Source organism: Neodiprion virginianus, chromosome 7 (genome assembly GCF_021901495.1).
Source record: "Neodiprion virginianus isolate iyNeoVirg1 chromosome 7, iyNeoVirg1.1, whole genome shotgun sequence".
In the NCBI taxonomy this organism is placed as follows: Eukaryota; Metazoa; Arthropoda; class Insecta; order Hymenoptera; family Diprionidae; genus Neodiprion; species Neodiprion virginianus.
The window spans coordinates 20,301,045-20,324,319 of record NC_060883.1 but is presented as its reverse complement, the minus strand read 5'-3'; the positions used below and the strand labels follow the sequence as shown (position 1 = coordinate 20,324,319).

The 23,275-nt window shown below is 38.4% G+C and overlaps 3 protein-coding genes and 1 long non-coding RNA gene across 14 annotated transcripts in view; 2 read left to right on the top strand and 2 right to left on the bottom strand.

Annotated features, from left to right (window-relative positions):
• Positions 1-1,938: 1,938 nt before the first annotated feature.
• Positions 1,939-4,438, bottom strand: LOC124309005 (uncharacterized). Its single transcript, XR_006909160.1, has 4 exons — positions 4,338-4,438; positions 2,535-2,658; positions 2,172-2,253; positions 1,939-1,991 (listed from the first exon to the last, which is right to left on the bottom strand). It is a non-coding gene; the product is annotated as an uncharacterized LOC124309005 (long non-coding RNA).
• On the top strand, positions 4,422-6,897 carry LOC124309000 (DNA methyltransferase 1-associated protein 1). Its single transcript, XM_046772216.1, has 5 exons — positions 4,422-5,277; positions 5,403-5,733; positions 5,803-5,944; positions 6,056-6,210; positions 6,337-6,897. Exons 1-5 carry the CDS (start codon positions 4,721-4,723, stop codon positions 6,439-6,441), a joined length of 1,290 nt encoding a protein of 429 aa, XP_046628172.1. The 5' UTR covers positions 4,422-4,720; the 3' UTR covers positions 6,442-6,897.
• Positions 5,972-11,033, bottom strand: LOC124308999 (major facilitator superfamily domain-containing protein 12-like). Of its 4 annotated transcripts, none has more exons than XM_046772215.1 (8): positions 10,906-11,033; positions 8,203-8,545; positions 7,929-8,136; positions 7,566-7,777; positions 7,129-7,488; positions 6,906-7,056; positions 6,697-6,815; positions 5,972-6,611 (listed from the first exon to the last, which is right to left on the bottom strand). In XM_046772215.1, exons 2-8 carry the CDS (start codon positions 8,507-8,509, stop codon positions 6,556-6,558), a joined length of 1,413 nt encoding a protein of 470 aa, XP_046628171.1. In that variant the 5' UTR covers positions 8,510-8,545; positions 10,906-11,033; the 3' UTR covers positions 5,972-6,555. The 4 variants fall into 4 exon arrangements, with proteins under 4 accessions (XP_046628171.1, XP_046628168.1, XP_046628167.1 ...); XM_046772212.1 differs by lacking the exon at positions 10,906-11,033 and adding an exon at positions 9,516-9,645; XM_046772211.1 differs by lacking the exon at positions 10,906-11,033 and adding an exon at positions 8,662-8,916.
• The window catches only part of LOC124308992 (rho guanine nucleotide exchange factor 11), a 43,448-nt gene continuing 31,034 nt past the window's right edge, over positions 10,862-23,275 (top strand). For 4 of the 8 annotated variants that reach the window (XM_046772197.1, XM_046772195.1, XM_046772193.1 and 1 more), the window contains exons 1-4: positions 10,862-10,998; positions 16,351-16,599; positions 18,363-18,412; positions 19,231-19,288. In XM_046772197.1, coding sequence (XP_046628153.1) covers positions 16,431-16,599; positions 18,363-18,412; positions 19,231-19,288 — 277 coding nt within the window. In that variant the 5' untranslated portion in view covers positions 10,862-10,998; positions 16,351-16,430. Of the gene's footprint in view, positions 10,999-11,347; positions 11,720-16,069; positions 16,241-16,350; positions 16,600-18,362; positions 18,413-19,085; positions 19,105-19,230; positions 19,289-23,100; positions 23,225-23,275 lie in introns of those variants that run through there. The other 4 variants (XM_046772192.1, XM_046772191.1, XM_046772196.1 and 1 more) reach the window with 4 other exon arrangements.

Below are 23,275 nucleotides of genomic sequence, written 5' to 3'. Positions count from 1 at the left end.
AATCACTCGTTCACTGGATCTCCGGATCACTCGATCACTCGATCTCCCGGCCACTGGATCAATCGTCACGGGATCACTCGATCTTTGGATCCCTCGATCACTCGATCAAAACCAGGATGGCGCCAATTTTACTCGAGTAAAATTCCCCGACTTTTCCCGTAAAAAATTCACAATTCTCTGACGTTTTCCCATAAGAATTAGGTAATCCTGGGTAACTTTAATGATCAAAAGCTCCAGGAGTTGCGCAACTTGAATATATAAATTTAGATCTAAAAAACACTTAGCATTGCTTCGTTTCACAAGAATAATGAGAAATTGAAGGATACCATTTCCGAAAGTTAGCTTAGCTGACTTTACGATGAATGGTTAAACTTTGAAAACGATTTATAAAAACGTACATTTTTCCCTAAGGTCTATCATAATTTCCTGACTTTTCCCGAAAGACAAAATTCTCTGACTATTGTCGTTTTTCGAGGTCTATCGCCACCCTGGAAAACGCACGGCCGATTAATCAGTCAAGAATCCTTAAATATCTAGGAATTGTCGCAAATTTCTGTAGAGATCCAATCCGCATCTGCGTTTTTTTGAATCCGACACATTGCGATGCGGATTGTTGTTTACAGATGCGAATCAATTCTGGGAGGGAGGTTGGAGGGCATGCATTAATGTGTGGCGTGACGGTCGGTGGTCCTCTTCGACGCGAAGTCTTCGAGCTCAGCATCTCTCCCCATCTAGCGTACCACGGAACGCGATAGATGATCCAGAGATGCGTTTTGCCCATTCAGACGATCACAATGATCAATCAAATGAAATAATTGTTAACAATGACTGAATAATTAAATTGAACAGTTGAAAAATTGTCGCAGAATGACAAGAAAAGAGGAACTAAACCTCCTTAAAATTTGAAAGCGTACGCATGGTCCGAAGATTATTACACCAAGTCTTTTTATGTGTTCTACGAGGAAAGTCACTGTGATCGTTTGACGCTGTGAATTACAAAAGTTAGTAACATCACGGTGCATCGCGACCTTCCTACCCTTACCCTTTTCCCAACGGAACCACCCAACGGAAAAGAGAGATTCACACACACATGCATAAACCCCGCGACGAATCCCAAAACGTCCACCTACCTACCCGGTTACCTATATTCGATCTAAACGATTCTCCATTTTTTCCAACACACACCATTCTTCATCATTTGCGCCGTGGTCACTGACTTACATTTTCGTTGGTTACCTGTTGGGAGCAAAATGTTTTTGTATCGTAGTCTGCCTACTCGTTGTCAGAATGAAGTATCGCGGTTGTATCTCGCCAACCGTAAAATTGTATGTATTATTTTAGTAAATTTTGGCAGACTATCGGTACATCAACCTTTTGTAAAATGGATTAGAAACATCCTGTACGTTAATTCGTATTTTTCTAAGCGAGCTAAACCTGCAATTGAGCAATACTTGTTGGCTGTGAAAAATTAAAAATGATTCCAGACATAACAGGCTGTTCGATTAAGTTACATTATGCCAGACTTTGGAATTTTATCAATCAAACAATCATATGAGTACGATTGAAGAATAGTTGGAAATTCAAACCTCAGGTGAATCCACCGCTTAAACGACTTCATAAGTAAACTCAAAATAAATTGTTGTATCAATTAAAGCTAAACACACTTCGTCATCGCGAGCGTCGAGTAAGCGATGGCTACCTGCCGCGATGCTCATTCCGCTTTTAGCAACGTGCAAAATTTCTAACGTAAATTAAGCTATGGTAGAAAGAATTGCAAGAAAAAAAATTATTCGGCTGAAAGTCAAGCACCGTTGCAATCGCGAATGAGCCTATCCATGCAACTAAGAAATCGAAGATTTGTGTAAAAATTGTTACCGCCACGCCACGTGACAGAGGACACCCAGGGAAATACCCGTAACCTAAACACATGCAAACTCACCAACCAACGTTGCCGAGTAATGGAGGAGTTACTCGGATGTCTCTGCTTAAATCTGGAAAAAACAAAAAAGGAAAATAGAGTTAATTTAGAATATTGTCTTTTTTGCTCTTAAATTAATTACTACTTTTGTCTACTTCCATATTTATTGAATGCATGTTACGCAAGGAGAAAAGTTCTACTTCGAATGTACGAGCTGCGATTATCAAACAATAATCAAAATAAGCATTGTTACCTCCTCTGGGATGCTCCACGCTTTACAAGTAGTAGTTCTGGCAGCATCTGAGGAAGAACAGTGAAGCGACGCACAGTTTACACTGCAATAAGAACATAACAAAATTTTACTCACACAATGTAGACTTGGATTAGAATCTATGTTACTACAGACTCTTTGTATCAAAATAGTGTTTATTTCATAATAATTTAGTGGTATCCGATGTATCAATAAATAAACTGTAGAAACGAATAATAGAAGTTTGATAAAATAAGCACAAGTATTGAATAAATCAGTGAGCAGTGTTCGACATCAGTCAAGATTAACCAATCAAATGATTCGCCATCAAAAGGAACATTATAATTCAAAATCACATTTCCGTACCTTTCACTTTTATTCACAGAAGTGGATGGTTTAGTTTTCACCTTGAACTCAAAAATCCATCGGCCAGGTCACTTCCTTCAAATAATTTCTAGTATCGTCAATAGTGCTGCAATGTAGTCTGTGCCTGTAATCAGGTAAGAGATGACATTTTCTTCGTATTTCATTTTCCAAATCCAATACACGCACCATTAGAAATTTGCGATTGCTTTTATAGAATATAATCAAATACTGAATAGCAATCCATTTCAACCAAAAGATAAATTTTTCGAAATAAAATTAGCGTGATAATATAATCAAAAATTGTCCGAAACATGTACCTATTTTTTATTCTTCCACAATAGTGTGACCGACCAAGACTCCCTTTCATTCGACCAGCGTTCCGATCGATAAGTTTTTATTTGTATACAAAGTACGCCGCTATCAATAAAAAGTATCACGCGATGATCACCACGCTACAATTGCATTTCACAAACATTCACTTATCATCCACTTGAGAAATTTAATCCGCGATCTAAAATCCGAAACGTGAAATTGAACGGTCACATACCGGAAGGTCCGTTTTATCAAGATGTAAAAAAGAAAACAGCACATTATCGTGGCATTTCGTCGTCAGAAAACGCGTGTATGTAGTCAAAAATCCGGAGACGATCAGAAATACCAATCCGTCAATAAGCTGTCTCGGAAAACTTTATACAGCTATAATCAAATAATAAGAATCTGCAGCGTAATAACACTTGATTCCACACTCACTCTGACCTTCTGTGTTGTAGCTGGCTGCCTGATCAGTTCAATAGTAAACACGTGCTGACAATGCAACTACGCATTTATCGTAAACTAGCGCAGCGATAAAAAAAAAAAAAAAAAACAACACCGACACAGAGAGAGAAGGCTTTATATCACTCAAAGCTGAAGTTGCACCAAACAATGAGAACACGGGACACAAAACTCACATCCGATATTCACAGGCTGTTTATACTTTAATAACTGGTTTTTTTCTTTGGGCCACGCTGCTGATCGTGTGTTATTCACCGATGAACATAGTGGGTATATATTTTGAACTATCGGCAAGCGTGTCTTTCCTTTGACTGCGCAAAAGCGAATAACGCAGCGCAACGCGACGATCTCGGAAGCAAGTTCAGACCGGTCAGTTCTAGACAACGCTGACGAGCTGCGCGAAGTGAATGCGCAGAGACGCGGGCTGCTCGGGGTGTCAGGCGTAAGTTTGTATTCGCTGACGACCTTCAGCGAAATGGAATATACGTAGAAATGAATGAAGAATATGAGAAAAATTATGAACCTTGTTTCTTCTTAACGTATGAAGACATTATTTAAACAAATAGAGTATATTTGTTGGTAACGTGTCTCTACGGTATTACATACGTATAGTAAAAGGACAACCGCTTGTCGGGCAGCGCTTTGCTGCCGTTCCCGACACATTTTCACGGACAATTTTCGCTTCGCAGTATCACTAGTAACTTACTAGATGTTACCTACATCTACCTAGTAATTTAACGTAGCAACAGCGATGCCCATTAATTAAATGCCTTGCGTTTACTGCTCTGCTGTTCGGACAGTACGTACGAATGAACGTCAAGCAGGAAAAACTTGCGTTGGAAGTGCAAGTTAACTTTTAGCGAATTGCTGCTGCTTTGCTGCCAATGAAATTCTAGCCTAAGACTACCGCGGCATATTTTGCTGCCCGTGAAAATCCAGCCCGAGAAAAATTCACTGAACGAAATATTTAACCACGCTATCTGTAGCCGTATGACGAAAGATTTTTACTTCGTTACTTAGTTTTCTTACCTTTGTAGCCAGTTATCCACGTGCTTGATCCAACACCGAGCCAGCCATGGTGTAAGTAATCCAGCCGTCAATGCTGTCATTATTTTACGCGAGCTCGCGTCCCCTGATGTATATATCCTGGCAAAATGTGTAAATAAATTTGTAAAAAAAGTGAAATTTGGTTTATAATATCAGTATTTTCTCGTTTTGATAATTACCGACTGAAATCAGTCAATACTTTGTGAACGAATCAAGTGTACGAGGCACCGATGAGTGAGAGTTAACCTCTTCGAAATCACAACTACTGAATTACATCTGACAGTAATGCTGTCAGGCTTTGCGTATTCGACCTGAACGACTTGGCTTTCAAAAATTTTGAGGATTACATTAACTGAATAGTAAAAATGGCGGATGTACGCGATATATTGGACATCGAGGTACCGGCCGTGCCAGAGGTTACAAAGGAGGCAATTTTTGGTGTCGACAAGAAAAACAAGAAACGATATGAGTACAAAGTGCCAAAGAGGCCGGAGGGAATGCACCGAGAGGTCTACGCTCTCCTCTACAAAGACAACAATGACGTTCCACCTCTGTTTCCAACAGACACGGGCAAAGGCTACAAGCAGACGAAAGCCAAGCTCGGAATGCGCAAAGTGCGACCCTGGAAATGGACCCCGTTCACAAATCCAGCTAGAACGGATGGTGCGGTGTTTCACCATTGGCGCCGAGTCGCGGATGCTGGCAAAGAATATCCATTTGCCAAGTTCAATAAGAAAGTTCCAATCCCATCCTATACCGATGGAGAATACGTCCAACATTTGGTCACCAGCGGATGGACTCGCTCCGAAACTGACCACCTCTTCGATCTCTGCCGGCGATTCGATCTTAGATTTATTATAATCAAAGACAGATGGGATCGTAATAAATTTCCCGATAGATCTGTTGAGGATTTGAAGGAACGGTAAGCTGGAAAGGGAACTTACATGTTTTGCATTTGGGTATCGAATGTGCGAAGAGCTAGAACGATGCTTGCCAGCCTTTGAAAAGTTATTCAATGAAAGCTTTGATATCCCTCAACTTTTTCAGATATTATCAGGTGTGCGGTGCTTTAACGAGAGCCAAATCTCACAACGATAAGGTTTACACGTTTGATGCGGAGCATGAGAAGCGGCGGAAAGAACAGCTGAAGAAATTGTTTGAAAGAACGCCGGAGCAAGTCGAAGAGGAACAAACTTTGCTATCTGAGCTGAGAAAAATTGAACAGCGGAAAAAAGAGAGGGATCGTAAAACGCAAGATTTGCAAAAACTTATTACGGCCGCTGACCATCAGGTTGATCCCAGAAAGACTGAGAGAAAATCAACGAAGAAAAATAATAACTCTAATAGAAATAGACCTACAAAGATCGACTCGGCTCACGTAAGTATATAATTAACTGACCCAATTTCAAAGCGTTGCTATTTGTTGCTATGAATTTGGAATTTTCAGGTGGTCGAGTCGGCTGGAATAAAGTTTCCAGATTTCAAAAATAGCAGCGTAAGCCTTCGTTCGCAAAGGATCAAACTGCCCAGCAGTCTTGGCCAAAAGAAAATGAAGAGTATAGAACAAATGCTGACGGAACTTCACCTAGGTAAGCCTGAATAATTTACCTACTCGATTATCATTCACTGAAAATACATTATTATTTCATATGTACATAAATACAACGTTTGACATTTCTCCTTTCTTTCGGCTGTTACAGAACTGAATCCGCCTCCAACGGAACAGATATGTCAACAATTCAATGAACTACGTAGCGACATTGTGCTGCATTACGAGCTTAAGGGTGCGTTAGCTACCTGCGACTACGAACTACAATCCTTGAGACATCAGTACGAGGCTCTAGCTCCTGGCAAGGTGAGGATGAATTTAGAAACCAGAACCTAATCGTTTCTACGTTGTTTGAATCTAAGCTCGAGACTACTTTGATATGTTTGAAACTTAGCAATATTAAAATCACAATATTTGTTCAAATTTCCCCAGACTCTGACGATTCCGCCATCTCTACTGCCAAAAGTTGAACCAGAAGTTAAGGCAGATATAATTGACGTTGTCGGCTCACCAAGTATGCCAAATGTAACCCAGTAGAGGAGATTCATTTTTCATACTCCCACGAGTACCGAGCACTTTTAGTTTTAAGAAGAATTAATTTAAGAATATATCCGATGTTCCAGTACAAGTTCCTAATGCATTAATTTCTCATCATTCATCTATAATTTTGGAATTCGTCGTCGCTGATATCATCGAATTTTTGTCATCTGGAACAGAAAAGTACAAAATCAGGAGAAATTGATGGATCAAATGATTTATCATTGGGAACACTGTAATCAATGAAATCATTACCATCATCGTAAACAAAAGGCTTCATCAAGAGTACCATGACTAGACCAAAGACAGCGGAGCCACCACAGGCGTAGATTATAACATCCCTGTAATAAGCCGGACAGTCGGACAGGCACTTCCTGGAATTAAGAGACAGGAAATGTAATTAATGATGCAAAGAACACTCAATAAATATTACTATTATTATTATTTTATCACAAACTACTTGCATTGATTGAATCGCCATCACAGCCAAGCCATTGCTCAATTTATCGGTAAAGCTCATTGCACCATAAACGAATGCTCCGCTGTCCGAACTCTGGCCAATTAAATCGGCAGTTATCCCAAGACTAGTGACGAGCATAACCGAGCCACTGGCACCTAGAAAATTAAAAATTAAAGATTGACCATACCAGTTATAATTTGCAAGCCATAAAAATTGCTCAAATTTACCAAGCAGCATGGAGACCGGGTATATTTCGTACGTGGTATACATTTTGCCGTTTCCAAGTCGAATCCAGACACACGCAGTCAATCCAAGCATTACTCCGATGAAATAAGATACTTTTCTTCCTAGTTTTGTGTTCAATCTTTCGATTATTAAGGACGTTATAAAACTGCTGAGAAACATCGTTAGCGGTACTACAGCCAGCGATGTTGCCACCATTTTCAAATAGTCGTGTAAATACAATGGTATATAAACTTGTGACAAATTAACAAACAGTCTCGTGGGCATATAAACACCGGCTACTTTATAGAACTGAATATCCATCAGTATAGTACCGACAGATCTCGTGTTGCGTCGTTGAGGTCCTGTAATGGACAAATTCATACGCGTTGGTCAATTTCTATTATTCATTACTCTTTTAACACTTTAGAAAAATATCTACCTGTCGTATCGCTGGTTCCTTGTTCTTTTACATAAATATGAAATATTAACGATGCCCAAGCGCCAACTGCCAATCCGATTATTACCACTGTTTGAAAATGAGGCGCATCTTTTGGTCCGATCTGAGAATTCGAAGCGGTGTCACTCGTTATGTGCAGGACTGCCCAAGTAATGCAGTAAACAAGTACATTTGAGCATACGGTAAAGCTATACCTGTGCGAATAGAAAATGATATCCGTGAGCAATGTATCAAATGCTAATTACGCAACGGTGACATGTTTCTGAAAAACTGTAAAAGTTTGAAACTTTGCAACGATTCTAATTACGAATATATACAGAATGCGATTACGGAAATAGTATTCACCTAATTGCTGTAAGTTCTGTTCTCTCGTGTTCGGATGGCGTTAGATCGGGAATCAATGAAAGATGCGATATTTGAACGGCAGCCCAGCCGAATTGAAATATGATAACAAAACCGGCATAATAAACTAATTGAGCCCACTGGTGAGATCCTTCGCACTTTATGCAGGGCGAGAATATGAACGGAAACGAAAAAACCACACCGACGGTGCCTGTGCGAGAATCAGAATGAAAAGATTATGAAATCCGTCGAACAGTGCGGCGCTTTCTTCTCTTACCCAACAAATGCCAAGTTTTTCTCTTTCCGTAACGACACAACCAGAAATCATCGTTTCTATCGGATTGCAATCCGATAAAAGGCGTCGCCAATGCATCGGCCACCTGACCGATCAGCATTACGACTCCGGACAACGCGGCGCTAAACTTGAGTACGGAGTGAAAAAATACCAAAATATACGTGAACCACATGGAGGCGCAAATGTCGTTCATTACATGGCCCACACCATAGGCAAAGCGCAGCCTCAACGGCAGCCTTCTGACAATCTCCGTGTAGTCACCTGAGATGGAATGAATCGACCTTTGCATTTTGCTCCTCTACCGTTAGACGACCACAGCTTTTACCTGTGTAGGAGATAAAGGAAAACTGTGAGTCAACAAAGGCCTCGTATTGCAAATAAGTATATTTTATTACATATCGCCTTTATTTATATATTGCTTATCAAACTATTCCGTAATACCGGACTTAACCAATATCCGCAACTTCTTTGACGAGGTATTATTCGCTTATAAATTTTTATAACCGTTTTCCGCTCAGTTTGTCTACCGCATCACAGCATGACAGATCACGTGACTGTCAAAATGACAATGTAAAAGAGGGAACAACACGAGCGGATGTTTTCCGTCCGTATCTTGACATTTGCGATGCAGGGCGGCCATGTTTGTTCTCGTAACGGTGTCATCACCACATGTCTCGGCTACAGCTTGATATCTTTCAACGCTGTTCCGATTATTCATAGAAAAAAGGTAACCCGTTGCGAAATTGAAGCTGCGTTGCTCGTCGCTACGCTGTCTGATCGTGAACTATTCCGAATAGGCGCTGCAGCGTCTCATTAGTAAGTGCAGCACGAACGGCATTGCGAATATCTTAATTAGATTCCGCGCACCCCCGCAGGATTATAGCCAATGCGGTCTCTTTGAATTTCGCTTATTATCGTTATCGCGCCGAGGTCAGAGCGGCGATGAACGATTATATGCCGTTTATTGGGATCCAAAGATCGGTTAAGTGGAAATATTGTGTTTACCGCAGATCGCTGAACTTGCACTCAACGTATAAAAGTCACGCGCAGTATGCATTATGCAATATTAATTAACGCGAAAAAGATAATCGCGAACGACGTTTACGATCGTTTAATATCCAGCTGCAGCGTTTGCCGCAGTTGAATTTAATTGCTCGTAAGACTCGTTGTTTATCGGCGATTTTCAATTTTTATTGTAAACTTTGGCTTTTCACAACTCGCCGTTGTACGGTTTTAGATTTAATTATATTAAATGAAACGAATACGCGTATTGAACGTGCAATGTTATTACTTACCCTCAACCGTATTTTCGTTCGACAAAATTCGGAATTGTTAATAAGCTGTAATTTGGATATAACTTCGTTCGAAATGTGTACAAACCGATAGCACCGATTACGCGTAACAAAAGAATGCCGAGCACCGATCATACCTATAATGGGAAAATTGACTATAAAGCTAAGCACGCATTGAAATGCGATGTTGACGGTGTTGCCTCAGTCCGCAGACAATTTTATTGGTGTACGCAACTCGAGACGGAATACTATTGCTCCATGACGTAATTGATTCGAGCATGAAACTAGTTGCGTTGACGGAAGAATTTAAATACGGTTACCCCTGGGAAAATGTTGAGATCGGTACCCGGCGAGTCAGTGAGTCTTGGTCCATAAGAAACTGTGTTGGCGATCCGGTAGCTTCTTTATCGACAAGAGCCGTTTTGCGTGCAACCCCATAAAACACGTTCAACCCCGTTAGAATAGGCAACCCCTTTTTCGTATAAGTCTGGCAGTCTACAGTCTAACGCTAGTGGTATTACTAAACAGCTACTGCGATTGAACCACTGATATATGTATACACATGTATCAGTAGATTGAACACTGAAAACTCATGCATATACGTATATATCGGCTTTTGATTCGTAAACGATCATAGAAAACTGTATATATGTAGATTTGCCTCGATTAATTATTTAATAAAAATTCCTTCGTCGTTAGTTTGTTTTAAATCATCATTGTTTAAAATACGTGCACCGGATGCATGCGCAGATACGATGAATTTCTCTACCGAAATTATAAAGCTGATGCCAAAGTTACCGACGAAACAAACGATTCAAACGCCGGACCTCGAATCCCCCCGTTGTCTGTGTACCAGTCGGCGCAATGCACGACGGGACGATGGGTTGTGCTGGGAGCAGATACAAGATGGCTGACACTTGTTAGTGGTGTATTTTTGTTCGATTCAAAGTGCATTTTACACAGCAAAGTCGAAGAGACCTAAACAAGATTAATCCAGCGGTGAACGGAGTGCCTTGATAGCGGATAGTATTTCGACGAAGTGACTGTAACCGTAGGGAGTCTCAGTGTCGTGAAATTTTCTATAATCAGATATTTTGATACAACGCATGTATACGTATAACCGGGTGTGCAGGCGTAGAGGGATTCAGGATAGATACTTACGCGCTGCTTTGATGTGCTGTGAAAGTGTGTTGTAAAAAGTGTACGACGATGATAATTATTCGTCAGCGTCAAGGAGCGTCATGTTAGCGCGGATTCTTTTCTTACGTTATAGCGATGCCACAATAATTCTTGCTAAATACTAGTGTGCGCTCAATAAAAGATATAGAGAAACCTAGTGTCTATGGCCTAAACCTTCGATCATATTCCACTCCTCGTCGCGACCAAAACTCACTGTGATTCACAAGGCTGGTTCTGCAGGACGATTCCGCTGCTGCTGCTCGTTATTCAAAACATCGAAAAACGCTGTCAGTGGATTAAATGAAAGGTAAAAAAGAGCGCATAGCGCTACTCAGATTTTACAATAATGAAACAGTCTCTTCAACCCTATTTCTCCTCACTCCGCACGTTGGTATTTACTGATCCTCCGCCGTTAATTAACAGTCTTGTAACGGTACTCGGATTAGCCTGTCATCGCATTGTCGTCGACTGTCAATTGTCACAAATGCGTACGCGGCTTAACCTAATCGGTGTTTACCGACATATCATTCGCTTTTATTATTACAACAGATATCACGATATTCCCGAACTTTTCTCCTAATCCGCACATCGTCGTCGTCGTCGTCGTCTTCGTCTTGAAAACAACGAATCTCGTCGAAATAATCGGCCGTAACTTTGCAGGCCGCAGACCGAGTTACGTGGGCTAGAAAAGTCGACGCACTTCGAACACACGCAAACGTCGCTTCTTCTTCTTCTTCTTTATGGGCGGCACAAACGCGTACGAGTCTCGCCTCTTCCTCCTCCTCCGTCTTCTCCTCATCCCGAGGACGCTTTCCTGCACACAACATTATCAACGAACGCATCCCGTGGCAGAAGAGTCAGCGGGTTTCCTGTTTTTTCGGACTCCTTTGTCGTTGTTTTATCCTCGACCCTTTTTCGCGCTAAATTGGAACGCGCGGCTCCCTTGCATATCGACCGTTATTCCTCGGAGTGAAATAATATAACAAACAATCTGCCGTCGACTCCTCCTAGTTCGGTATAGTTGTCAGGTGAGTTGTTTACGTTGGAACGCGCGTTTAACCCTTTGAGTCACACGTTATTGTGCTGAGTCAACTTTTGCAACGAGATTGTATTTTATTGGTTTTCGGGTCGCTGATTACGAATCCGAGTTCAAATTTTTTTTATCCAAGATGGCGGATCCAATATGGCGGACGTAAATTTCAAATTTGATCGAATACGCGCAATAAAACTCTACGCAGGGGTTTTCAAGGTCGCAGTTCGGATTCGCTTTACTGAATTTTCAACATCTGATTTCAGATTGGTAATCAGCGACCTCAAAAATCCCTGGACAGTGTTTTTTCTCCGGATTCGATCGAATTTGAAATTTTCATGCGCCATATTCGATACGCCATCTTGAATTTTTAAAATTCGATTTCTGATTTGTAATCAGCGACCCTAAAAACTTTCTCGGAATTTAATTATTCCTTCAATTTTCACGATTTTTTAATCATTCAATATCCCTTTAACAATAACAATTTAAATTATATCGCAATAATTACTCTCTAGAAATAACAAAAAAAAAAAAAACGGCAAAGAAATATGTTTTAAAAGTTCTCCAAATATTGAAAAAATAGATAACTTATCACTACGATTCGAAGGGCTTGAATAAGAAATCCTTCTTATCCTCTTTTTGTTTCTTTCTCTCTCTATAATTTTTTTCAATTCTCGTTCCCTTTATCCGTGTAATGCCTACCTCACTGCGTCTGAACTTTTTTTCCGTCTCTTTTATTATATCCCGACCGAACGTTTATTCGTTTACTTTTATCGCCACACGGACTTTATTTATTTATTTTTCTATTTCCAATTCGTACGTCGAAAAAAACACGCGCACCGCACAGCTGCAGACGTCCCTGGGTTTTAATTTTTCGCGGACAATTATCGTCGTCTCCTCTCTTGGCTGTGTTTGTTCGTTTTTTTTTTTTTTTGTTTTTTGTTTTTTGTTTTTTATTCTTTATTTTCTTGTTTCTTATTCTTTCAGTTTTCCACTTCTTCTCTTCTATCTATCGGGAATTTAAATATTTACACAGCTACGTACGTTTCTACATTAATCTTCTTTCTTTTTTCACTCTTCTTCTCGGCACATGTGTTATAGGTATACTACACTCGTTCCATCCTTCTCGTCCTCGGCTTTTTCTAGAACAATTAATAATATAATCCATTCGCATGCGTCTAACAGCGATCAACTCGCGACGGTATAAACATAAACGTCTGTATATCACTCGTTACACACGATTGTATTTTTCTCCGTCTCTTTTCTTAAAAAAGTAAAAAAAAATTTCCCTTGTTTATAATTCATTGTCGCAGCAGTTCTTCCATATCGTTTTTCTTGTTACCTCCTCTCTCTTTGTTGCATCCGGAAATGCTGCTGGCGCATTGCTGCGCGACATTTTTGTGATAAGGAAAATGGATCGCGTTAAATATACATATTTTATTTCATTAGTAAGTAATTTTTTCGTCATCAAAAGTTTTTCGCAACCAAACCAACCTTTCGCGATTAATTTTTTTTTATTTTTTTGATGCGTCGGTCACGTTACAAGCGAAGATAATAAATTTTTGCGTCAAGGAATGGTTAACCAGCTGATTTTTTTAAACTACGATCGAGCCGAAGCAGCGGTAGCAATTAACAAACGTCAATTTAGACACGACGGTGATAATTATACGAATATTCGTCGAGGAACGACGACTCGACGCAGCCAACAGAATACGCGATTCGATTCCTCGAAACGACCTTGACGTTGTCTTACGTGTGCATGTAATTAATGACTTAGGGGCCATTCGTTAATTACGTAAGGGTCCCGAGGGGGAGGGGGGGGGGGGGGGGGTGTAAAAAATCTATGCGTGCCCTTATCTTGGCGAGGGGCAGGGGGGGGGAGGTAAAACTTATTCTTGTACTCTCTTTTCGATCTTGTAAATAAAAATTATAGTACATTCTTCCCGTTTATTGATATTATTTTAATTATTCGGAAAAACTAGATAGAATCTTACGTAAGACGGGGAGGAATAGTTTAAGAAATCTTATGTGCCCTTACATGGGGGCAGGGGGGGGGGGGGGGTCAAAAATTACCAAAATCGTCCTTACGTAATTAATGAATGGCCCGTTACTTACTTGCTTACTTATTTAAATACTTACTTCTTTCCCCTTGGCGCATTTATCGTCACATATAGATTAGTTAGGTAATATCTAATCGTGCAGTTACTATGAAATAGAAAAGAAAAAAAAATGACACACTTTCAATTTCAAGGTCTATATATATATATATATAATATGGTGGAAATAATTATTTTCTTATTTTTACAACGATGATTTTAAAGGAACTAAGATTGAAAAATATCGAGTATTTTTTGTTTCATTCAATACCGTTTAACGAATTTCAAATTTTTCACTTTTCCAAAATCCCGAAATAACGGTTTTTACGAAGCGTGGAATCGTTACGATAATCTTACCAACTTTAACACGATATAATTTCGACCTCTGACTACCAATTTTATTTTACGATTAACCCTTTCACTCACAAAAATTTTCACGCCATAGTAATTATCACGGTTTATTGTTAATTCTCACTTCATATTTGTGATCAGCGACCCGAAAAACTCCCGAGTCACAAGTTTCGGCTAATATCATCGAATTTTTATAGTTTTTTCGATTCTATATCCGCCATGTTGATTCCGCCATCTTGGATTTAGAAATCATCAAATACTGATTCACTTTAGATTCGTGCACGGTAACCCTGAAACTCAGGCTGATATATCGAGTTGAAAAATGTGTGAGCGAAATGATTAAGTAGAGAAATTCGGACACTCTCGTAATTCTGGTATAGAAATTTTTAGTAGGTTATCATCGTACACTTTTTCCTAGATTATCGTCTTTTGTACAGATGATTATAGAACGGCTCGGCTTTGCGCTGTCTTTTTCTTCGTCATCGAATGTTGAAATGGATATGAATTTTTTTTATAGAATATAGTCAAATTCCTGGTTTAGAAACGTAACAAGTGTTGATTTTTTCACAAGACTCAACTATTGAGTTAAGGTGAGTTGAAAAATGTACGACAGATTCTCTAAATCCGTCCGGATCATACTGAAAAGATGAAAAGATCATTGTTCGAATTTATACACAAATTTTAATAACAGGTACTTAAATTGCCCGTCGTATGTTTTCGTCGTGCGAGAAGCAATACAAGTTCCGATAGAGTAAAATTCCGACAAATTAAAATATACTCGCACAGCGTGATTTACTCGACGAGTGGGTGTGAAAAATGAGAAAAACCGAAAATCAAAATGATCAGGATACCGGACATAAAAATATGCTGAAATTTGCGGATCTGAAAATCTCTGACGTTTCGTCACAGTTTGTTTTCCTTACTTAATCGAGTTTCGTCACCGAATTATTCGTAACTTATCAAATTCGGAATTTCAATCCCGCCCCATTTTGTGAAAACACCTGCACCTTATGCGACCAATTCTCTCCATGCATGCGATAGGCTGCGTCGTGTATCACACACACACACACACACACACACGCGCACACAAAGAAACGCGAAAGTCGGACAGCGTGCGTTGTGTTAGAAATTTAACGCACTCGGTGCCGGGTATAGCAGCCGTATTATAAAACGGCTGTGCGCCAAACACGCCTTCTTCTATTCGATAAGGAGAAAATAGAGAGACGGATGATCGGGTCGAACTCATTGTCAGTAACGTTACTTTAACGATGCATGTATTCACAAAAAGAAAAAAAACATCTTTTACACTCGCATCCGTAGAATTTTTTGAAATTCAGCTAGTAAAGAATAACAGCAAAAAAAAAACATGTTCAAACTTTGTAAAAGTCAACTTCTTGAAAGTCCTTCTAAAACTGTATAATAACGATTTTTTTTTGTTTTTTTTTTTCTTTTCATCAACTTGAAGTTAGCAACTTCAGTATCGCGAAGTATCGACGAAAGATTAATATTCTGCAAGTTCAGAATGTTTCTAAATTACAAGTCAATTATTTTTTTGCCAAGTTATAGTTTCGTGAATGTTAGAAAAAAAAAAAATTCGAAAATTGTAAACGAACAAATTTTCTTCGACTTGATATTTTTTTTTTTTTTTTCCCCACGTTTCCCTACGTTAAAGATATTCGCGATGCGAGTTACAATATTTTACACCAACAGTTCAGGCGTTGTTTAAAAGTACCCACTTGTAGTCATTTACTATCTTATTATGCGTTCGCGCCTCGTTTTCTCAACACCGCGAGCGTTTCTAATCGTAATTTACAACAACGTTAATCTTCCCATCTCTCTCACTCTCTCAACACCGAATGATCAAACCTATATACACCTATAAGTTACAGAGCTGCTTTATCTCTCGGACCGGTGTGCAGGTGTCGATGACAATGACGACGACGATGATGACGACGATTATTTAACATCGTGTCGCGATAAACTATACTTTGTTACTTCGTTACCCGATGGAAGATGGGAATTAAAACATTTATGACGACTAAAACTTGTTGCTCGGAAAGTGAAAAATCAAAGTCGATTTTCCATTCGCAGATTTTTTTGATTTCTTTAAAATTTATTTATTCTCTTTCTCCCGTCTCATCGTTCTTCTCTGCTTCTTTTTCCGCAACGAAACGAAACGCAGGCGACTCGGTTCGTCCGTTGCACTGCCGGCGAGAGAGGTGAGCTGGGGGAGGAGGTAAGACGAGAGACGACGGACGAGGGATGAATGGAAGCGGTGGTCCACGTCGCAGTGCCGCTGCCGCCGGTGGAAATGGGAGCGGAGTCGGTGAACCCCCGCCGATCGCCACCCTCGTAGTCTACAAGGACGAAGCAGGATACGGGATGAAGGTTTCCGGCGACAACCCCGTCTACGTTCAATCCGTCAAGGAAGGTACGCCCTCGAAAACGTGGAATTAATTTCGCTGTGGGAAAAGTTGAAGATATCAGTTTTCTCTGTCGTGGGAAATTGGAAATGGATTTTTTTCTTTTTTTTTTTTTTTCGTCGAGAAAACAAACTGGGTTAAACTGACGGTTTTTTTTTTTTTTTTACGTACGTCATAGTTTTCTTCGAGACGAATTGAATTTCAATACCGAGTGTAGAGGTGGATAAGCCGAACGATTTTGGTTTTAGTAATTTACCAGAAGTGGGGAAATTTGAGGGAAATCCAGGTAATCTGGTAATGGAAAAACTGAAATTGTCATGAAAATATCCAATTTTCGCCTACTAATTTCTATCGAAATCCGAATATTATTAGATTTTTTTTTTAAACATATTGAATTCGATAATTTCAAAAAAATCCAAATAGTCTTGGTGTTTTTTTTTTTTTTTTTTTTCTTCAGTCCATCGAATACGCCGAATTTAAATTTTGTAAATCTGACTTTGGACTCGCGATTAACGACCCAAAAAACTTCACGGTATCAATTTTCATTCAAATCCATTAATCTATTCGCAAGGTATCATAATTTTTATTCTATTTTTTGGAATTTCGTTGTTTAAATAACTGAAAAAGTACTAAGACGATCGTAGGCAAAATCTAATCAGTTATAAGTTTGAAAAAGCCCCGTCGGTTGAAATAAAAATCATTGAAATCCGATAACTCGTTCTCGAGATATCGTCGGAAAAAAAAATAAAAAATTGATCACACAATTGATTTTCTAGATCTCGAAACATCGATATACGTAATTATGTATATAGTTTGGTTATAGCTTGAACCAATAAATCTAACATGATATTATTATTCTTTTTTATTGATTAATGATCCTTATGTATCATATTTTCTTGTAACTGTTGCGATAACTTGACGCTCGCGTAACAATAAATTGACGTTGAGTTTGTTGCCTTGTTTAGCTGAAAAAAGTCGTCGTAGCTGTAAACTAAAAACGAACGAATTTAACTTTGCAATAATTCAATAAAATATAGTTTCGACAACTATCTCATCTACATTAAATAGTTACTGTAATTGTATCACATTTTCTTGTAATTCGAACAATTTTACAAAATCGTTACTGGAACAATCACATTTTTTTTTTTTTCCTCTTATTTCATGATTCGTTTAGTACAATTAAAATTTTTTTTCTATGCAATTGGGTTAAATTTGGTAAAAAGCACACGAAACGAAAATCATTATTTCTAGATTTAATTATTGTGAAAAATGTAAAATAAAATGTACGCGTGTTGTATAAAAATTACGGTACAATCAAAGCGAGTATCTTTATTTTTCACATGTACCGAAGCCTCGAGCAATTAATTAATTATAAACGCGATCTATGTACAGTGTTTAATAACTTGACGTTTAAAATCGCTTCAAATGTATTCTTGATTTTCATTTTCAATTGTGCTTGAAACATTTCAAATTAATATAATATATACACATGATCGTGTGTAAAATCAATAGCGCGAAAAAAATTCACTCCCGTCGGTCGATGATTATACGTAACGAAACTCGCTCGCGGTGTGTTTTGCAAATATACAAGAAATTCTACCGCCTGCAGTTATTTGTTTACTTTTTAACATATCGCCGACTCGGACGCGTTACATTATAACTTCTTCGTGCTTGAACGCCTGCTTATAAATACATAACATTGTCATGCTCGATGGTGATACGGTTGTAATTAATTAATTGATTGATTGATTGATTGATTGATTTATTGCAGGTGGCGCGGCGGCGAGAGCGGGACTTCACTCTGGTGACAAAATAATAAAGGTAATAAAGCGAAGATTTTATTTCATATTTTATGTTTCTTAATATTATTATAGTTTTTATTCTCACAATTCGCCCGTTAATTAGCCTCTCAATTCGTTGAAAGAAAAGCAAGAAAATTAAAATCCCACCGTATTACAATATTAAAAATGTTCAGAAGACATTTTTCTGATTCGTTTCTTACGATCTTACTATAAAATTAATCTTACAATTAAACGCACAACGCGTTTCGGACCAGAGTGAAAACTTTCAAGAATTATTTCTACCGTGCACGTATAAATCAGAGAAAAGTTGACAATACCGATGGAAAAAGAGAAAAAGAAAAGAAAACAAATCAGTTACGAAAGTGAAGTTTTATAAATTCTTACTCGTACAGTCGCATCGACGTTTTTTCCCCTACCGCAATTTAAACACCGATTTATACGCTTGTATTATCCTTCTATCATTGTTATACCTGGAATTATGATCAGGCATATTTGTATACATACGTATAAATACCATAGACTGAAGAGTATCGACGGCCATACCGTTATATTGTTATCCTTATTTAATTTTTTTTTTTTTTTTTCCTCATTGTTATACATCCTGACGCGGTTGATCGTTGTTATTGGCATTCGCCCAGTTCAGTTCTTTATACACGCTGCTTCTGCTCGTCGATCAGCTGCAGCCACTCTGTAATCTGAAACTTGAATTATGTAATACATGTATTATCAATTTGCAAATATATATATATATATATGTGTGTGTGTTGTATCTCTGATTTGACAAATTTTATACATGTAATTAATATAACTAATAATATGATAACGGTTTTGGCGCAGGTGAACGGTGTCAACGTAATGCAGTCAACGCACACCGACGTCGTCCAGCTGATCAAATGTAAGCATGTCGTCGATAATAAGAATCGGATTAATTATACGTAATTACGCCCAACTGCGATCCTTCGAAGGCGACGCCTCGTCTCTGCGACGGAGAAAAAAAAAAAAGAGACAAACTAAAACGAGAAGCGGAAAGTTGAGGATGAAAAATAACAAGAAGAAGGGAGAATTGAAGTGGAGAATTGAAAAGAAAATAACAATGAGACTGAAGTCAGTAACTTTAACGTAACGAAACATCGGGAAAGAAAACCGTTGTATCAAACAATTTTACAATCGCTTTCAAAGATTCGACTTTTCAAAATAAGAGAATGTTTTTTCCCTCGTTATCACGGTTTACTAAATCTCGAAAATTGCCAAAGGTTCCAAAGTAAAGATTTTTCCTAAACATGCATCGTTAAAGTAACGTTACTAACTTCGTCATCCTTGTAAAAAAAAAAAAAACAAAAAAAAAAAGACCGTAAGCGCCTGCAATTGGGAATTTAAAAACCAAACGGAGAAGACTCTTCTCTCTTTGCTGCATAGCTATTTAACGCAAAAACAAAAAAAAACAAAAATGAAACTTGCAGCATTTTTTTCATTCCTTTCTTCAATTGTCAATCGGGTTTCCGGTTCTGACGATCACGACTATTTCGCGTCGCGGTTACGTCGTTATTTTGTTGTTTGTTTGTTATTGTTGTTGTTGTTATTATCGGGTACGCACAAAGTGACACATGTATGAGTGAGACTCTCGCCTGCAAGGCAAGACTGACGTAAGCGTGAGAGTTAATAGCGGTGACTGCTTCGCCCATCCGTCCGTCTGTTTAGCCGTCGGACAATCCGCGTACACACAGAGAAACTGGCAGGCCAGGCTAAGACTCTAAAAACGCCTAGCCTCAATAATGGATTCGATCTCTCGTCTCCTTGAAATTAAAAAAAAAATTATTTTATCGTCGTTCTAGCACGCGTCGATTTCGTTTTTTCGCTCGATCGATTTTTCCCTAATTTATTGCTTTCATCGCGAGTTGCTAACAAGCTTTTTAATCGCTGGCTCATTCAATCATTTCATTTATTACACTATTAATCCAATAATCTAATTTTTCTCACTATTCGATTGGAATTATTCTTAATATTGATTTATCGACTGAAAATCTTCAGTCTCGTTCAACTGTTACAAGAATCTTTGTTATTATTACTATCGAAACTTTAGCGAATTCATAAACAAAAAAATAAAAAATTATGTAAATTGACCAGAATTTATCTAGTATCCGTAACTAGCTGTAGGAGTTGAAATTCTGACAGAAAAATTGAAAATATGAGAAAATTAAAATTTTTCGTTATCACGCTCGCGAAGATTGACGAGCCAGTTCGAATACTCCGTTCTTTCTTTTTTTTTTTTCCCCCATCCTTTCCGCTACTCTCGTGCTTGCGTAAAAATTTTCTAGCTCCACCAGTTTATCACTGTGTTTTTTGGGACTCATGGTAATACGGGGCCTTGTGCGGCATGTAAGCACGATGATGTTTATTATCAAACGTTGCGCGGACACTTGTCGTCGTTCATTTCTATTTATAATCTATAATATAACGAGTGAATAAACCATTGCGAGAATGATGATTTTACCATATTATATATCCTATGTTTATGTTAAACATCAAGGTGTGTACGTAATACGTGTACAACTATATGTATGTACATATAGGTATACATAACGTCTTTCGTCACGTAACCTTCGCTGCTAAATTCTAGGACAAGTGCGTTCGTCGTTCGTTACTCACCAATTTCTATAAACGCGGCGGATTGGCCGAAAAATATTTTACTCAACGCGTAATATTTCCGCGATCTACTCTTACTGCTTTTCACCGTGGCGTTAATTCTTCGGATTATTCTCAACGACCGTTTTAGACCTTTGCTTGGATAGTCGTACATGCTCGGTTTATCGCTGCGATTTATAAGAGAAGAGAGGAGAGATTTTCTTATCTTCGCACGGAGTCGCGGGAAATATAGAAACAAATAAATAGAAACTCGTTGGAAAATCTTGGAAATTGACGTATGTATAATCCTTGGTTATTTCGGGTTTCTTCGTAATTCGCCAGCTTTCACGGCCGGTTTGTATGTATAATAATTACGCTAATAAAACGCGGAGCGTTTATGAAGTACGTGTACCGAAAATTCATGCAACGTATACATAATATTAACGTGTATTATCGTAATATCGTGGAAAATGTAATAATAATATAACGGTACATCTTAGAACTTGTAATAACTGGGATATATTTTTTTAGACTTTTTGTTTTTCTTTCTAATAACACTAAATACCAGTGAAATTCTTCAAACATATGAAAGGCAACACCGGCCATATAACTTGGGACGATTCTACAGAAATCTACAAATTCGGGATAATCTTCAGTTATCAGAGCATGTGAAATAAGCTCGTATAATTTTTCCGAACCACCCATGCGTTAAGTATTTTTGAAAATAAGAAAGCGTAAAATGTGGGCTAAGATTTTTCTTTTATCATAAAACGGTTACAAATATTTATTTCATCTCTGCGAACGATATTATTCTGTCCATGTAAAAACTCATTCGAAACTGAAAGGTTGAAGTCGGTAACGTCATCGTAACGAAACGTTGAAAAAAAATCACTACTTTCTTATTTACTACAATGATTTTGAAGGAATTAAGATCGCAGAATATGATTATGTTTTGTTTTATTATGATTTTTCTAAATTTCAAACAGTTCCAAAATCGCGAAGTAACGGTTTTTCCTCAGCATGAATCGTTACGCTAAAGTTACTAACTTCAACATGATTCGAATCTCGTCATTCATATTATTAACCCGGTACCTGTGATTCTCCGACCGCTTTTTATCTTGTTGGTGAAAAAAACCAACGAAACAAAAAAAAAAGAAAAAATCCCTAGAGATTTTCTTCGGGCTTTTTCCGAGATACCCATAAGACTGAAATTAGTAACGTTAAAATATCGCAATTTTATGAATGTCCGAAATGCATTGAATTATATAAATAAGGCGCAAAACTAATTCATGTTTCAAAATTCGGCCAAAAGTCACTACAAAATTGGAGAATAGTGACTTTTTAGCGCCACCACCCCAATGTTTCGTCCCGCTAACGCTACTAACTTCAGCATCGTAGGCAACCGCGAGATTCGAATTAGCAGTCAGACGTTCTAATGTTCATTCGAGTAAGGTAGTAAAGTCCGAAAAACAAAATTTAGTCAAATACCTTGAACCATCGATACGTTCATAGAATTATGAGGATAAGATCAAACTCTATGTTTCTATTTCCAAAATGTTTGACACGTTTGGCTGCTAACTCTGAAAGCCGCTAGTTTCAGCTTCATCGGGATTCGTGGGGCGGCGATTCTCAGAACGAAGAACGCAGGCGCTGCTCTCGCCACTTCCAAACCAATTTCTCAGGCAGCTTACAATGGAGCTTCTCTCTTTTTGCGCTGCCGGCTCATCGTCAGTAGTAGATCTCTCGACCCGCGGCTGGACCGCCGGATCTACATTATCGATCTCTTACTCCTCGATCGCGTCGCGCGAATTAATCATACCACGAATTTCATTGACGCAATAATCGCTGTGCAATAGGCGTTTTCTGGAAAAAATAATAATAATAATAATAATAATAATAATAATAATAACTCTGAGGCTAAACAAAACGTTACGAATTTTTATTCCACTAGTTTATGCAGTTTCCAAAACATAAGGATGACGATATGATATTTCGAACAGTGTAGAAAAATATTACACCGAAAACACCGAGTGTTTTCACCTAGTGCGTGGTTTTTTTTTTTTTTTTTTCTAATACCGGTGTATTTTTATTTATATTTCCAATAATTTTACCTCCTGGTGTAGGTAAATCTTCGTTTTCCTAATGAGAACTCCGACAACTTACGACTTGAAACGCGCCTGGGATCAGAGCCCCGTCGAATTTTACTGCGGTAAATTGATGGATTGTTTGTGGTTTTTCTTTAACCACTTGTTGTTAATTT